This window comes from Daldinia childiae (genome assembly GCF_008694065.1).
Source record: "Daldinia childiae strain JS-1345 chromosome Unknown Scaffold4, whole genome shotgun sequence".
NCBI lineage: Eukaryota > Fungi > Ascomycota > Sordariomycetes > Xylariales > Hypoxylaceae > Daldinia > Daldinia childiae.
In genome coordinates this window covers 169,652-186,815 of record NW_022984645.1, presented here as the reverse complement: position 1 = coordinate 186,815, position 17,164 = coordinate 169,652, and the positions used below count along the sequence as shown (strand labels likewise).

Below are 17,164 nucleotides of genomic sequence, written 5' to 3'. Positions count from 1 at the left end.
CTCCTAAGTATTGTGATCCAAAGACATAAAGAAGCCTCGATTCTCCCGGATTCTTTTTAGCCTACTATCATCATTCTTACAAGATCACCTTAGCTTACCGACTGTATCTTTGGCTTACAAGCACGACACGAGAACTTACGCGCATTCTTACTTCCTGTCTCGTTCGATATGGCTATTCACTACGGTCGCATCGCCTGCAAGGCAATACTATCCCGATCTGCTGCTGTGATAAGAGCCTCTCACGAAAGGGATGGTCAACTACGAAGCGCTATCATATCTGGTGTCAGCCCGCAGTGCTGCTCAAACCTCGACGTTCCCGAAGAAGGAGTCTATATTGTTTACCAAGATCGAGCTATACAGATTGCTGCTTTGCCATGCGAGAAGAGGAAATGCAATACATCTAACATCTGCCGTTGTGACGCACCTCAGTTCTCTGTTAGGAGATCTCCCTTAAGTCGCCATAACACCAAACGAAGAGTAGTGGCTTGGCCAGCATGGAAGCCCTGTCTGGCCTGCTTGCAGAATTGGCTTCGCCTCTACCAAGCTACCGAAGCAGCAAACCGACTCGAACTACAATTCCTTCGATACCCAAGAACCCTTACGTGGACTAGCTTATATGGCCACCAGGCTTTCCACTACGATGCCGATATAGAGGATGCCAAGCTAGAGGAGGGATCTGCTCGGACCAACTATAATGGGACCTTCAACAGACCTGTCCAGCCAAAGACATATTGCCCGCCCCGTGTACTTGAATGGATGAAAGAGACGTGGAGTGAATTTGTAGACAGTGGACGCTGCAAACCTCGTTCTATTATAACTCCGTCGGATAACGAAGATAGCAGCTACAACGAAAGTATCTTCACCAAAGCACAAGATGGGTCAGAGTCTGACTCAGATTGGGATGACCTCGACATACCCTTGAAACCTTCTGGCATATCTGATAACACGTTGAATGAAGACTATGATCTCATTGATGATCTCATCGAGGAAGAATTTCCAAAGTTGCGGAAGAGCGACACAACTGTCTCAAAAAAGGGAGGCCCGTATTTTTCATCAACAAAGCGCAATAGCCCTGAAGAAGAGAGAGATGATCCAGCACCTATCATTATTCCACCGAAGAACATGACAATGGCGCGAGGTTTCAGGGCAGCAACAGAGCCAGAGAAGCCAAGCCCAGTACAACTAGGCAACGATAGTTCCGTATCAATCACCAACTCTCAAACTATAAAATCACAGACTACTCTAGGTACCAAACGGTCCTATTCAGCTACTTTAGAGTCGGACCAACACAGTTCAACCCCCGCGGAGGACCTGTCTCGTATAAAGCAGCAAAAACGAGAAATCGCCAAACCATCTATCAGAAGCCGCCACCGCTATAGCCCTGTGATTCACCAATCCTCCCCATATATCAAGCATGTCCAACAGAGAAGCATTGTTACTTAATCCTAAAGGGGCTAGTAGTTATACGGCGAAAAGGAAATTGAACCATCTCTATTTGTTGTACTAGTATTGCAGTTATCATACCAGATTGCACAAGCATCTTAATGAGCCCAGGAACTAACAACCACCATTCATTCATTTCTTTGGAATTGTAGCATTTTTTATTGGTTGTATATGGTGCTAATCAATCAACCTGGGGAGGTTTTTGGTTAATAGGCACGGCTATCCCCGGCTCTCATCGGCTCTCCTGAGTTAGCTATTGGTGAATAGAAAGCACTGTACAATAGCATGCTGATGACACCTGCGCATAATGTATGGGTGTCTGGTCCATATACATCAAGACATCTTCATATATCACAAGAAGAGTCTTGGGGTTGTTTATAGTAAATATTTAAAGATAATGTAATGAATTCTGATTTTCCCTAAACCTAGGAACAAAGAACTAACCCCCTTGTCGCAGTAACCTCCTACAAGAAATAACAAAGAATATTAAGGAACTGAGGTTAAACACGATGGACGTTTCAGGGGAAGTTTAATCATTAGGATGCCATTGCATATGAACATAGGTAGACATGTGGGCTGAGAGCAAATCTCAAGCATATAGAAATTTTATTTATTAGCTCGTTAGTTCATGTATTACATGACAGGCAGGAACTCTTGTCCCCTGTATAGTATGGAACATTGATTAATACCTAAACTGTTGTATTGCCGTATCATAACTGCCTTGTTCGTAAGTGAGAAATACGTAGACAAGCTAGGGCCAAGGGTCATATGCAATGATAGACTGGAAAGCGCGATAATTCTTTGAGTACTCCCTACTCTTGCCTTGTCTCAGAGCTGTGAATGATATCAATGCTAAGTCACGGCTTACAAGATATGGCGAATGTGCCTGAGAAAGAAAGCGCCAAGTGCTGAAGGGGTCATGGAGCAACTTAGGGCAAAGCTGTTACGGATTGTTTAGGGCAGTAGAGCCGTAAACTACAGACTTGTGACCTTCCTCTCCTATTAGTGTAGTCAATAGTCATGGCAAGAGCGAAGTCCTTGTCTTTGTATCTCATACTGTAGTACTTCAGGTACGTACTGCCATATTGTCACTGTTACATATAGGTATCTTTCTCTTACAGTCGTTGTTGCTTCTTGTAAGGTGGTTGCTTGGGAATGGGACGTGCATATACCCAGGTACACTGGTTCAAGATACCTGCCGACACCTGTCAGGCGCTAATTCTATTAGCTGAAGGTATGAACTGCTGTTTCCGCCTCAGGTGGAAGTCGTCTCGTGGTGGTCCGAGCAGATATACATACAGATATACATGAACTAGCGCCGATGTGTGCCTTCTATTTGCCATAAAATAGCGCGAGATCCGTGCACTTGCACCTGTGATAGCCTCAACAGTGAGCAGGAGCGACGAAATACATCATCAAGTCACCTAGTAACCGCGCTTAGAATACTGCCGGTTTGAGCAAGATACCGCCTTTGAAAACATCTATTTTTTCTTATAAATATCTGGGCACCCTTCCCCAGTCTGGTCTCTTTCTGTTCCATCATTCTAATTCTTCAATCATACTCTTCAGTCATCTTCAATCAGCTTCAACACTCTTAGTCTATTAACAACTAATAACCCTAACTAATACTTATACCTATACTACACCTATACCCATACCTATTACCCATAACTATTACCCATACATATACTACACCTACACCTACCCTACTTCTACACTACCACCTAATTAACTTGACATACACTTGAGGGCCGACATGCTCTTCGAAGAGTTTGCGTTCAATGTACATTTGCGGCATCATGCAATACAATATATACTTCATACTACAAACAATGAAGTCATCTAATTACCCCTAAAGTAATAGGCATTAAAGGTATGTTCATGCTTATTGAATGACAAAGCAGTTTCCCTCTTCAACTATCCTCTTCATCTACCCTACCCAAGATACTACTTGGCCCTTCAATCCAATTCTTGTTTCTTAACTGACACTCCCGGTGTGGAATCACTAAGACTTATCTAAGATACTGATGGCATATTTACGAAGGAATAAAGGCCAGGTGCATCGAGCAATAACATGGCTCCGCCTTGTAGCCTTCCCACGCAGAGACTACATGATGATGCAGGCGGGGATTTTAAATAACTCTACTATAAATGGTATGTCTAAGTTTACTCTCTTTACTTGTTGTCATTCAGCCGTCTTCTAGGTATTTCTAAGAGCTCTTCTGTGACTCATTTATCTTTTAGAATGTTGACCAGGAACTTTCATTCTCTTTTATTTTCTTCATCTCTTGTCTTGATTGGAGTCCTGAACTAAACTTTGTGTTAGGAACTACCTAATTACAATTCCTCTCTAAAATCATGACTCAATCCCAATGGCTAAACCTTCTACACATCCTCTCACAAAAGCTCTCTCCCACCCAACGACAGCGCCGGTGCTAATACTCGCCCCTAACCTAAACTAATAATTCTTATTATCGGGGAATTTTACCACCAACCCTACTACATAAGTAACACTGGCATCAACTACAACGACGGTAGCAGCTGCCGCCCTCCCCGCCACGCTGGCACCGCCCGTGGGTGACCTAGCACAGCTACGTGTAGCTACGCGCACACCTCGTCCAATAAGGGTAAGTACATTATAACTATAGATTACATATAAAAGGAAACTAATTTAAATAACTGTTTTTAGGGGCAGCAATGGACCTGCCGGATGTGCGGGTCTCACGCGGTCAATTGGTTGCGCCACTTGACCATCCACCTCACGGAGTGTGGATGGACGGGGTGTAACCAAACCGGGTTCCCTCGATTGAGGGCGGTGGCGGAGCATATCAATAATGCCCATGCCACGGTGAACGGGCAGTGCCCGGTACGTAAAATTTCACTCTCTGTCTTATCTTTTGTCCCCTGTTTAATCAGAGGTTATACTCATTCTTCTATTTCTAGTTCAGGTATACAACACCGACTATAACTAAATAGATCAATACCCTACAAGGCGCATCTAATATATACCTCCCTTTCAATTGATTACTAAGTTTATCACATTAAAGTACCTACCTGCTACCAATATTCATCTGCTTTTATGTCACCTCTATCCTTAGCGGGAAACAAGGGAGATAATTCACTGTAAGTATTCTCCATCTTATCTAGTTCTACCCCTTATTATCTAATAATAAAGCCTCTACTAACATTTCCCTGCCTAGGGATGAAGGAACATAAATAAGTACAACCGATATAGGACCTGGAGATCCCATACGGTACCTGAAGAGAGAGGTAGAAACTACGGAATGAATCGCTTTGGCATCGATGATAAGATAGTTATAGTCTAGTCGAGTACAAATTCACCATACACACTGTGATACCAACTCTATATGCAATCCTCTATGATAGACTTTAACACGCCGATAATAGATATTACAAATGTCTTTACTATGCCAACTGTTCCAGATATAGGTTTATAGCTTTTTATACAATGTAGCTTGGTGACATGACAACAAAACTAGTACCTATATTCTGTTGTGGTACATCTTTGTTAAATCTATCCACCTTTAAGATTACTTCTCCCAATTTTCCTGGCTTTCAGCTTCGAGAACCTTTGATTCATTATATCCTTAACATACATAAACATTATATACGGGCTCATTAACTAGAGCTGGCACTGAAATGTATAAACTCGAGCCTCTAGATGCCATAGAACTGAGTATCACCAATGAGGAACAACATGGGTAGGTATTTACACGGGATAGTTACTAGATAGGAGGTTCACATAGGTAACAAAGGCGCCCCGCCCCCTACTATTAGGAGATACGCGAGTCAAAATGAACCTTATTACGCTTATAAACTAGAGATTAGATCCTTATCATTTCGCTCTGTGTTTACTCATGCGATATGATCTCTTTGGAACTTTACGGTAGGGACTTCGGTATCTGCGTAGTTAATAGTTGTAATGATATATTTTGGGTAGATAATCACGATATGCCATAGTGTCTAGCCCTTGGTAATCAAAAGGCGACATAATCACACCCAGTATAGTTCAGTATAGACAGACAATATCAAGCTATTAGGGTGTAAGTGGGTTAGGGTAGCTACAGGGGGCTATTTATCTATACTGATATTCGTTCTATGTATGACATCCATCAAGTATACAAACTCTGTCAATGACATTAGTAGCAAATGAGAAGAAATAGGAGAGAGAGGTAAATATAAAAATAGCAGCTTATGGTTAATCTAAGGAAGGGGTTGCGTAACGTTGGATATATAAACTTCTCTTGCACAGATACACTGTCCTCTCCTCCTATATATTCCTGCAGTGTGTTCCAATGTATTCACAAGAGTACTGATAAACGATGGACCCCTCGGGATCTAGCTTAGCCTTTTTAGAATGGTTGTAGGGAGAATTTATTAGGCGTAATACGTATGGAAAGCGCTAATAAAATCAGAGTATGGACATATATTAAACCACCTACTTTGGCATCTTGTGTTATCGTTATCAAGTACCTATTCAGGGGCAGTTAGTAGCGCGCGCAGCGTTGGTGCTTTCCGTTGTTGGTGCCTTCCGTTGATACCTGCTCCTCCTGCCCTCAGGTGAATTCTTTTATTTCCCTGCATTGGGGATAAATCGTTCTTGAGCAGCTGGGAACATTGTCGCGATAGCAAGCTTTGACACCTGCCAATATGCTGTTATTGTTGCCAAGTTACCAAGTTACATGTTCGTAGGCAAACATTTCCGACCCGCCAAAAATATCACCCTCGACCACTCTCGTCACCTACGCCGCCGACCTCTCCTTTTTGACCTTGCAACCTTTACCATACATTGTCGTTGTTGATTCCGATCACTTCTATCCCCCACCATCACTGTGATTGTTCCTGATTCGTAGCCAACGGCCAAGGTAACCGCCACCAGCTATCAACATCGTACAAGGTAGAAGATATCTGAACAGCAAGACGCCTCAAGATGTCGTACTACTACTTCGCACCTACCCAGACTTACTACTACGAGAATGGCTATGTCCAGACCGGGGGAGTAATTTGTATGTGTGAACCTTTCCTATGATAATTATATTTCAGCCATTATAATCACGAAGGCGTTTGTTAGAGGAAACTTACATGTTGCTTCTGCGTGAATATCGCTTCGGAGATGCTATGGCGCTTCTGCCATTTATTGTACGCTTTTACTTACTTGTGTCCTATGCCTAACACCATGTATTAGACGGACCCGGTCTTGCCCCACCGGGCATCCAGCCTATCGAGCCGGCTATGCTTGCTGAAGTTGCGCAAGCCGCAATGGCTCAGCAACAAGCTATCCAGGCTCGGCAGCAACAGGTTCAGGCCCCCCAGGCCCTCCCGTCCCCCCAGGCCGACGACGCTGAGGCTGCTGAGGCCGCTGAGGCCGCTGAGGCCGATGAGGCCGATGAGGCCGAGGCTGGTCAGCCTGTCAAAAGCAACGTAAGGCACAAGTGTTCTCAATGTAGCAATGACTATGCAGCCAAACATGGCCTACTAGAACACGTCATGTCCACCCACATTGGAACCGTATGTTTCTGGCCGGGTTGTAATACGACCGTTGAGACTGAGAGGGATCTTCAAGCCCACATTAAGCTCAACCACACGCCCATCAGGCTCGGAGAGGCATTGTACCAGTGTGCTTGGCCTGGCAGTGGAGATAATGCGCAACCGTGTACTAGAGTCTTCGCATCTGTGTATTCAGCTTTACGATGCTCGCGCTTTCATCAGCACCACGCCAAGGAGCAGCATGATGCCTCAATGGCATAACCAAGTCCTATGTCTGAGGTAAGCTACCAATCTTTCTTTTGCTTAAATATATGGGGAGTTATTTGATACTAACTTGACCAGGAGTATAGCCAACCGTGAAGTTGATGAGAATGACAGAAAAGAGGAGGGCAGGAGAAAGGGTCGAATGTATCAAAGCATCAATGTGATGAAAGAGGAAGATGGTTGTTCGTGAGAAAGTTTGCACAATCCGCCGATTATATCGAATTTTGCTGTTGTTTCTAGCTCTGTATTCTATGTTAGTATTTTCCTTTCTCTAAAGTTAATTGCGGATAACAGGCCGTCATCCTGTAGTTAGCAACTGATAGTACCTGGTTGAATTTTCCTAGTTCTTTGGCCTACAGTAGGCACTTGCTAGGCGACGCCATTACTTCATATAGAAAATAAGGCATTCTTTCCTTCACAACAATTAAAATATCTTTTAAGCGGAAGTAACAGGGTCGTACCCTAAGCCCATTCCGTAGATACCTTGTTAAGCATATTGTCTCCCGGATACTTTGTGATGTAGACTAGATTTGGCCAGTACCTAAGGTACCTGAACGACTCAAGATACAACTACCTAAATATACCTCGATACATAACAAGTCCGTGCATCGACGCTCCTTCCGAAGCATATCGTACTTTCTAAATTGGACTTTTCGTGGGGGTAGGTGAGGTGTTCTATGGAAACCGCGATTTGTATGTGACTCAGTACTTGCCCCTATTTTTACCCAGCAACGCCTACCAAACCAACAAAAGATGTAGAATAGCTGTATTTCGCGCTAATCGAGCAGCTGGCAAGCTCACCGCCAAGTTTACCGGCAGAAACTCTTTTCGAGTGTATAAAAGAATGCGCCCGTTTCCCACCCTTCGCCATTTTCTTCCACCTTCATTCTAACTTCTAAACTATCAACCACCATCAATATATTCTAACAACAACATAAACTTATTCCAACAACATAATAACTATTATAATAACTATCTCTCTAACTTTCATAATTCCTCTTTCGTTCAATGCGACCTTCCCTATGCAAAAGTCCAGGAAAAGGGGGTATAGGTTCTCTACCTTAACAATAATACATGACACCAAAGGTATGTTCAAACTCTCTTACCATACCTCTTTACTCTCTGCAGTACATCTTCATACAGCACACGAGACTAGAGACCTTGGAGCTCTTGAAAGTCTTGTTATGCTTCTTTTAGCAAGCTTTGGTGAAATCTCCTTTTACAGATACAACCTCCCTCCCCTTCACATTAGCACTTCTATCTACAGTTTTCGCATTCTATCTACCTCTCCTTGAACATCATTACCTCTTTCTATCCTTTCGCAACTTCCTTTTCATATCCTCCACATCACATTTCTTTTCATCGCTGTTGCTCTGCTACCACTACCCCGCAATGCGATACACACCGCCTTAGGTGGGCAAGATAACCTCAGGACTTTAGTCTATTTCAAGGCGCACGTCCCTTCGTTCTTTCCAATCCATAAAACTTACATCAGATACTCAAACATATCCCGAACTACAAAATTGCTAACTAATTGAAAGATTCATAGATCTTATCTCCACGACTTAACACATACTCCTAATCTAACATACACTCCAACTCCAACTCACCTAGTTGCCTAACCTCCCTACTGTCCCTCTTCTACCTAATTTACCTAATATCCCTAATCCAACTTATACATTATTACCTAAGGTATGTATTATCCTCTCTTTAAAATCTTGTATACTTGACTCATGTTACCTTCTTCAACTTGGTGTCTCTCTTCACAAGTATCTTGCGACGCGACACGAGGCGTGGGGAGTGCTAACACTTTTCCTTAACAGCACCATGTCTTAACAAACAAGTCTTTATGCCCATTGGACCTTAGACTCCTAATGCCGAACCTTAACCAAAGCATGGAAAGGAACTCACTCACCTCTCCAACATCTTTCGCGTCGGCGCTTTGCCATGGCAATGGCAACTGATAACTAAGACCCATGATGCCATCATCAAGCAGCCGCATGACTAACATAAATAATAATAATATTTACTTGTAAGTTCCCTTTTCTACTCCGAGATAAGACATTGATTCGAAATGACCACAATCTGACTAGTCATAGCCCCTTAGAATAAGATGTCTCGCTGTATAGAATTCCAGTCCAGGAATTTCAGCACACGTAAGTCTTTGTTCTCCTTACCTACCTTTTGAGAAAAGTCCTATTATTGACAATTTTATTTTAATAGGCACCTCTGCCATGTGGGTGTCGGCTCTGAGACTATTAAACGGCACTGTCCCCATAGGGGTTCTCCAAGGCTATGAATAATTGCCCATATTTACACTCTTTAATCAACTCTATCATTGCAGGTACAACACTCTGCATACAACGCGGGGCTCAGTCGGCACACTACAAAATGCCTAGAGAATAAGCTAAATATTACTTCTTATACATGAAAGAAGCACAGAGCAAGCATAAGGCCCGCTCTTCTTATGCCAAAAATCAGGCCAAAACCGATGTTTGGCCCTGTCCTGAGAAGTGTGGGAAGGAACATCAAAACTTCCATTCCATGCTTCGCCACATGCGCGTGGTGCATCATTTTAGGGGGGAGTCAGCCGGGTTAAAGGAATTATCTAGGGATATTCAAGATTCAACAGCTTAGACAGTCGATGCAATACTCTAATTACATAGACAATGTCGGATCATAGAAAAACATTACAGAGAGAACAGCTATAGATAGTCTTTCATCGAAGCCTAAACATGGTATCAAATATAATAACATTACTACATAATACATACATGAGTTTTAAAATAATTATTTTTATTTAAATTAATGATGAATTTCGTATGCCTCATGGAAATCTTGCGTCGTAGTCTCGAGTGTTGCATATGTATATATCAAGAAATACGTATATTTAGATAGCATGAATTGGGTAATGATATATGCATTACTCGAAGTAAAACTTTTTGCGTCCAATTCAAAGCGCAATCACTGGCGTGTAAGTCGAATCATACATTATTCTAACAAAACTAGAAAGTAAGGGAATCAATTCATGACGGGTCATGAGAGGTCTCTATATCATACGTGGTCCTCTATATCGGCCCTTGTTGGCTCGCTCGCCGCAAGTTCTAAAGCGACACAAATTCTCAGGCCGGACCAAGCCGGCTGAAAAATCCAAGACTTCTCTCCCCAATACTCCAGCTAGGACGCGATTTGCACCATCTCCAACTGGATATGTGCATATAGGCTCGTTGAGGACAGCACTATATAATTACTTGCTTGCAAGGGCCACGGGCGGCCAGTTCATACTCAGGGTTGAAGACACGGACCAGGTGAGTTCCATTTGTTCCTATAGTTTTGAACGGTGGGTCGATATTCTAACATATCTCAGTCTCGAATTGTAGAAGATGCCGAGACGAGGTTATTCGAAGATCTAAAATGGACCGGGTTGAGTTGGGATGAAGGTACGAGAATTGCACTCATATAATAAACTACTCTTAATTCTCATTCATGATTTCTTATAGGTCCCGATGTTGGTGGAGAGTATGGCTCATATAAGCAGGTATTCCTTATCATAGCTCACTACTATATCATCGCGATACTAACCCTGTTCAAAGTCGGAGAGATTAGAGCTGTATAACCAGCATGCGGAACAACTGATAAATGAAGGCCTCGCTTATCGATGCTTCTGCACGCCTGAGGACTTGGATCAGATGAGATCCATAAATATTCAGGAGGGCAAGCAGCCCATCTACAATGGGACCTGCTCGCACATCTCTCCAGATGCATCCGCGCGTCGGGCAGGGAACGGCGAGCCGCATTGTGTACGATTCAAATGCGGCCAGCAGCCTGTCGTCAACGATCTCGTCTACGGTTACTACAAGAAGCCTACCGTAGAAGATGACTTCATCATTATTAAGCAGGACGGGTATCCAACCTACCACTTTGCTAACGTCGTCGATGACCATCTAATGGAGATTACACACGTTATTAGAGGAGCTGTGAGTGACATTCCAACGTCACCCTTTAATATTTATACGGAATCATAGCTAACGAAGAGAAATATAGGAATGGCTAGTATCTACACCCAGGCACGTAGCACTCTACGAGGCCTTCGGATGGCAGATGCCTCTATTCGCGCACGTCGGACTCCTAGTCAACGAAGAGAGGCAAAAGCTGAGCAAGCGCCATGGCGACGTCGATATCGCATCTTGGCGAGATCGGGGTATATTACCTAGCACACTACTCAACTACGTCATGCTGCTGGGCTGGAGCATGGGGAAGGGTGTAAAGGGGCAGCAGGAAGTTATGGATCTGAAAGACATGGTCAAAAGGGTAAGTGGCACATCGTCATTTGGATGAGCTAAACTCCTATTCAAAATAATATTAACTCGGAAATATAGTTCCATCTCGGCTTCACCAAGGGCGACATAACAGTCAACAACAAGCACGAGTACCTACAAAAAGCACACGTAAAGCGTCTCGCCCAAGCACACGGCCCCTCACGCGTCTCCCACATCCTCCTCCCAGCTCTCACATCCCGTGTGCAAAAATACGAAGACGCACGCAACGCAGACTCCGAAGACCCAACCCCAGCCCCTGGCATCAACAGCAAAATCGTATCCGAGCTAGGCCCCATGGTCCCTCTCGCCAGCGATACCACCGCCACCACCGCAACCATCTCCAAACCTTATCTAGACCAAGTCCTACAGCTCGACATGCAGAACTATAAAGACGCCGAGACCTACGTATCGCGCAACCGGTTCCTAATCTGGCAAGTCCCGGAGTCGCTGTACCGCTCCAGTTTACACGAGGAGACAGCGAACGTGGACGAAATATACACGGACCGGGAGTTAGGTACGCCTGTCGAAGAGGAGCTGCAAGAGGAAGAAGAAGAATACGATGATGACGAAGAGGAGCGGCAGGGCGGGGACCAAGACCGCTACCCCCAGACCGTATCGGGACTTACGGCCACGCTGCGCGATATTCTGGAAGCCTTGGAGGATTCGGAGTGGACTAAACAGAGGATCGAGAGTGCTATCTTGCCGTTCTTGAGGTCTATCTACGCTACGTCGAAGACTTCCGAGTCGGGCTCTAGTCACCAAGAGCCGCAGCTCTGGGGATACCATCTCCTGCGCTGGGTCGTCGCTGGGTCGCGGCCCGGACCGTCGTTGATACCGAGTTTAGTTGTACTAGGCAAGGAGGAGACTATGAGACGGGTGGATGAGGCGTATGAAGTAGCTAAGAGCGAAGAAGTTGAAGAAGTCGAGTCGGAAGTTTAGGTCAGGTCAAGCCAAGTCTACGAGCATTACTTGGCAACCACAGATCTAAACCACGCAAAAAAAGAAGGACAGTAGTCAATCAAGTCATGGAATGAAGAGAAAAAAAAGACTTGTGTATATCAGGTACAAAGCATCCTGTACTCTGTATTACTATTCTTACTTTTTTATAATCAGCCCCCCTTTCCTATCCGATGCCGAAAACGCCGTCCAATGCTTCATGTCTCGTAATAGCGGCCGTACGACGTGTGCCATATCATAACATCCCAGAATTCTCTACGGAATATTTATTCCTACGTTGTAGTAATAATAGTATCCGGAGCTGGATTCGTAGTGGTAGTGGTAGTAGTAGTAGTATCACCCAGCCCGTTGAAAATCTTAGCTTTGACTTCAATCGCCATAAGCCCTTGCTTCTCATTCATGGCGACGGAGTGGCTTGTGCGGGCAAGCTTGTCCATCTCCGCGTCGAGCGCCTTGCTTCCCGCACCGAGACCTCCCCTAGAGTTGCGCTGACATGACAGGGTGGCTTCGCGGATTTTGGAGCCTAGGTCTAGCATTTGCTTGTCGCCGTAGTCGCGGTTTGTCAGTAGCGGGTTCTGCGATAGGGTCTGCACCCAGTACTTGCTCCACAGCAGCTCCAGTAGGCTTGAGTCTAGCGTTGACTTGAAATGCGACACTCCTAGACTATAGTACTTGCTCGCGTGAGCACCGAAGTCTTCGGCTTTGGACAACGGTACGGCTTGGCCTGAGGATGAGGAAGTGGATGGTTCTGTGGGTTGGTAGTTATCAGGGTATGTGCGGAAGGCACCGATCTCGACGCGGCCTGCGCTGATGGTACGATCTGGGTCAATAACCACTGCGACGAAAGGATCGTTGAATTTCTGCTGCATGCTTTGTGTGCCGACGTCGATGCCGCTGAGCCAGCAGCCGTAGCCGGGGTGACTATGGTACCAACCCACAACGTTTTCTTGACGGCTACCTTGGTCGCGGGAGAGCTGTAGGTATTGAATCATGTATTCATTGGCATCGTCCTGAGCATTAACACGCGTCTCTGTGCCCTCTACGGGGAGACCAAAAGCATCCGTAATGACAATAGTGTCGCCGTCCGTGTAGCCTTGCATCAACCCCATAACTTCGATAGAGCCGCCTGTTCTGGCGTGCATGACCATCTTGATGAGGGCGACGGCGCTGATGCGTACATGTTGAAAGTGGTTTGGGTTATCTTTCCAGGGTTTTGCAGAGTTTACTTCGGTCTGGCGGTCGTCGGAGTAGTTGTAGAGGGCGTCTCGTACGGGATCGACAAGCTTGATGTCGTTATCGAGCTCTACGCGGGGCTGTTTGTTAGTACATATGGTATTTTCTTTGAGAATTTGGATAGTTATAGGAATAGGAGAAGGAAGTAGTATAAAAGCTTACCCCACGATTTCATTGCCACCTCCATCTTGGCTGACTAGATTTATTGTGATCGCTAACAGTCAAAATTAGCAGATTGATGTAAGTTGTTATAATGGGCGGAATCGTGAACTGTAGGATGGATGTAGGCAGTAACGTGGGGTTAAAGATAAAGGATAAGAGAAGCTTCGATAAAGATCAAGTTATTTGTTGCATATATCTGTTCAATGAATATCTTATTTTAGGTACCTTATCTTTATGCAAGCCTGACTTAGAATCTTCGAAGCTGTAAAAGTCCTTATCGATAACGCCTTAAATTTCGAGCCTCATCAAGGATCCACTTCTTTCATCTTCAAGATCGCGCAGTTGAACTCTGGGGAAGAGAGAACAATTGTCACGTCATGACTAGATCTACTATAGTAAGACCGCTACGGCAGGTCTTATCTAGACCATTAGTAGGTTCTCCAGGAAATGAAGTTCCAGAACAACTTAATTGACATCCCAAAGGTCCAACCGCCGCGAAATACCCTAGCAGGTATCGTGAGCGCCCGCACACAAGCCTCGGTGTAAGGCTCGACTTGTAGTTCGAATGGGTCAATGATTTTTATTTGACTAACTTAATCATCAGGGCCGATCCTAGCACTAATTCAAAATCTGGACCTCCCCAACTCGTGTATGTATACGGATTTAAGCCCCTCAGACAATGCGCAATGACTTATACGATTTCCAGAAACGAGTTACCAGATCCCCGCGAAGAGAACGAAGTCCGACTTCCCAGGGCCGTCCAAGCCCTCTACCTCCAGCCTCTGCGACGAGAAGCCCAGTATGGAGTCCCTTCGTGCGACTTACAGCTACGGTCTTTCAGCGTACCCAACCTCGAGTTCTTCTGCGACTTTGCGCTCCGAGCCGCATACTACCTAAACCTCCCGGCATTCGGCCCTGTACCTCTTCCTAAGATTATTGAGCGATGGACGGTGCCAAAGAGTCATTTCATCTTCAAGAAGTCGCAAGAGAACTTTGAGAGGGTCACGAGGAGGAGATTGATTCAGATTAGGGATGGACATCCCGAGACGGTACAGATCTGGCTAGCCTACCTGCAGAAGCACGCATACTATGGTATTGGTATGAAGGCAAATGTGTGGGAGTTTGACAGCATTGGTAAGTTTGGCATTGTTAAAGTCATTATAGTGCTATGATTACGGTTGGCTAATTTAGACATATAGGTACCGGTAAGAAGGCGGACGCACAAGAGAAATCTCTACAGGAGATAGTAGAACAGAAGATGGAAAGCTTTGGCAGAGACAAGACAATGGGCACGGTAGAGAAGGTGAAGGAGTTGCTAGCTAGCGAGAGGTTCAAACATACGAGATAAATGCTATACTGTCTCATCTGTACAATGAAGTTAATATACTTATTGCAACAACAATTAAATATGCGTACCAATGAATTGAATATAACTCTTGAAGTTATTCACAACTTTATATGTAATGTATTTGCTTTAAATGACTTATACGGGTGGGTGAACTACGATATCAAGAACCGAGAATAATGTACAGTGTATATATACACAGTATCTACTGTGATTAGTCCAAAATTCATCTCATTCGAGAATCTTTTCAATTATCCGACTTACACACAATGATAGGAATGCTTCGAGGTCTTATTCTTATAATTGATCTTTTACTATTAGTATAAACAATTTAAGTTGTAAGATATTTATTTTCACATTTCATATTTATAGAATGTATTACTGATAAATTACACAGGTCCTTTCTTTTAATACAGCAAATACCCTCGAGACTCAGACTCCAGCACAGATTGAGATATATCATATATATTTAAGGGCTTAGGCGTCTGAGTAGATGCGCCGAACACTCTGTACCCGCTGCAGGCCCTTGGCTGGCCTAACGCGAAGACAGGCCATACGTCCAGCAACATACCAGCAAAGACGTAACGAGTCTACTCTTAGCAGCGATGTCAGTACCGATGAGCCAGGGGAAGTGATGAGGAAACGCAAGCCAAACGTCATCTTCTCAGGCATCCAGCCCACCGGTGTCCCGCACCTAGGAAACTACTTAGGGGCATTGCGGCAATGGAGGAAGCTTCAAGATGATGCGGAGCCCGAGGATAAACTGCTCTTCTCCGTCGTAGACCTCCACGCCATCACCATGCCTCAAGACGCCAAGGTCCTACGCATGCAGCGCCGCGAGATGCTAGCCGCGCTGCTAGCTATCGGCCTCGACCCGGATAAAGGGTCTACGATATTCTTCCAGAGCTCTGTGCCCCAACATACCGAGCTCATGTGGATTCTTAGCTGCACGGCGTCGATGGGGTATCTGGGGAGGATGACGCAGTGGAAGGTAAGTTTTCTCTACCCCTTTACTCTTTTCTAATCCATGATTATTTATCATGTCTAGATATGAATGTCTAACTTGGATATACAGAGCAAACTCCAAATGAACAACAAAGCAGGCGACCTCGAAGAAGAATCCATGACAAACCTAAAGCTAGGCCTATTCTCGTATCCCGTGCTCCAAGCAGCCGATATCCTAGTGCACCGCGCAACCCACGTCCCCGTCGGCGACGACCAGCGGCAACACCTAGAGTTCGCGCGCGAGTGTGCGACTAATTTTAACCACACGTTCAAGAACATCCTCGTCCCGCCCGAGACCATAACCAGTACGTTTCTCCTCTCCTCTCCTCTCCTCTCTCCTCTATTTCTAATCCCACTCCTCTTCTCCCCCCTTCCCTATATATACCTATACACACATCAAAAACACATTAACCAACCACCAAACCAGCCCCCTCCCCCCGCATAATGTCCCTAACAACCCCGACCTCCAAAATGTCAAAATCAACACCCAGCCACCGCTCCCGCATAACCATAACCGCGCCCCCCAACGAGATCCGCTCGCGCATCAAGAACGCCGTAACCGACAGCCACAACACCGTGACCTACGACCCCGAGATGCGGCCCGGCGTCGCCAACCTGCTCGAGCTGCTATCGCAGTGCGGCAGCGCCGAGGGAAGCCGGAGCCTGCGCCCCGACGAGCTGGCCGTCCAGCTTTCCGGCGCCTCGCTCAAGGATCTGAAGGAGCTCGTGGCGGAGGCCGTGTGCATAGAGCTGCACGGGGTGAGGGACCGACACGATGAGTTTTTGAATCGGAAGGGGGGCAAGTGGCTTGATGAGATTGAGGCCGAGGGCGCAGAGGTGGCGAGGCGGAATGCGGAGGAGACGATGAGGATGGTGAGGGATGCGGTTGGGTTGGGGTCGGGGGCGCAACTTTTCTAGGGTAAGAATA

General features: G+C 45.3%; 3 protein-coding genes across 3 annotated transcripts; 2 read left to right on the top strand and 1 right to left on the bottom strand.

Annotated features, from left to right (window-relative positions):
* Window positions 1–10,253: 10,253 nt before the first annotated feature.
* Window positions 10,254–12,473, top strand: GL218_04363 (Glutamate-tRNA ligase; the record flags this gene model as incomplete). The annotated part of the gene is made up of 6 exons (XM_033580963.1): window positions 10,254–10,523; window positions 10,583–10,655; window positions 10,716–10,753; window positions 10,809–11,192; window positions 11,260–11,526; window positions 11,595–12,473. The coding sequence occupies 6 exons, from the start codon at window positions 10,254–10,256 to the stop codon at window positions 12,471–12,473; spliced, it is 1,911 nt and encodes a 636-aa protein (XP_033435398.1).
* Window positions 12,474–12,763: 290 nt separating this feature from the next.
* On the bottom strand, window positions 12,764–13,911 carry GL218_04362 (COP9 signalosome complex subunit 5; the record flags this gene model as incomplete). Its single annotated transcript, XM_033580962.1, has 2 exons — window positions 12,764–13,794; window positions 13,887–13,911. 2 exons carry the CDS (start codon window positions 13,909–13,911, stop codon window positions 12,764–12,766), a joined length of 1,056 nt encoding a protein of 351 aa, XP_033435399.1.
* Window positions 13,912–14,333: 422 nt separating this feature from the next.
* Window positions 14,334–17,154, top strand: GL218_04361 (Tryptophan-tRNA ligase, mitochondrial; the record flags this gene model as incomplete). The annotated part of the gene is made up of 7 exons (XM_033580961.1): window positions 14,334–14,428; window positions 14,491–14,535; window positions 14,593–15,020; window positions 15,086–15,215; window positions 15,832–16,222; window positions 16,307–16,541; window positions 16,664–17,154. The coding sequence occupies 7 exons, from the start codon at window positions 14,334–14,336 to the stop codon at window positions 17,152–17,154; spliced, it is 1,815 nt and encodes a 604-aa protein (XP_033435397.1).
* Window positions 17,155–17,164: the final 10 nt, after the last annotated feature.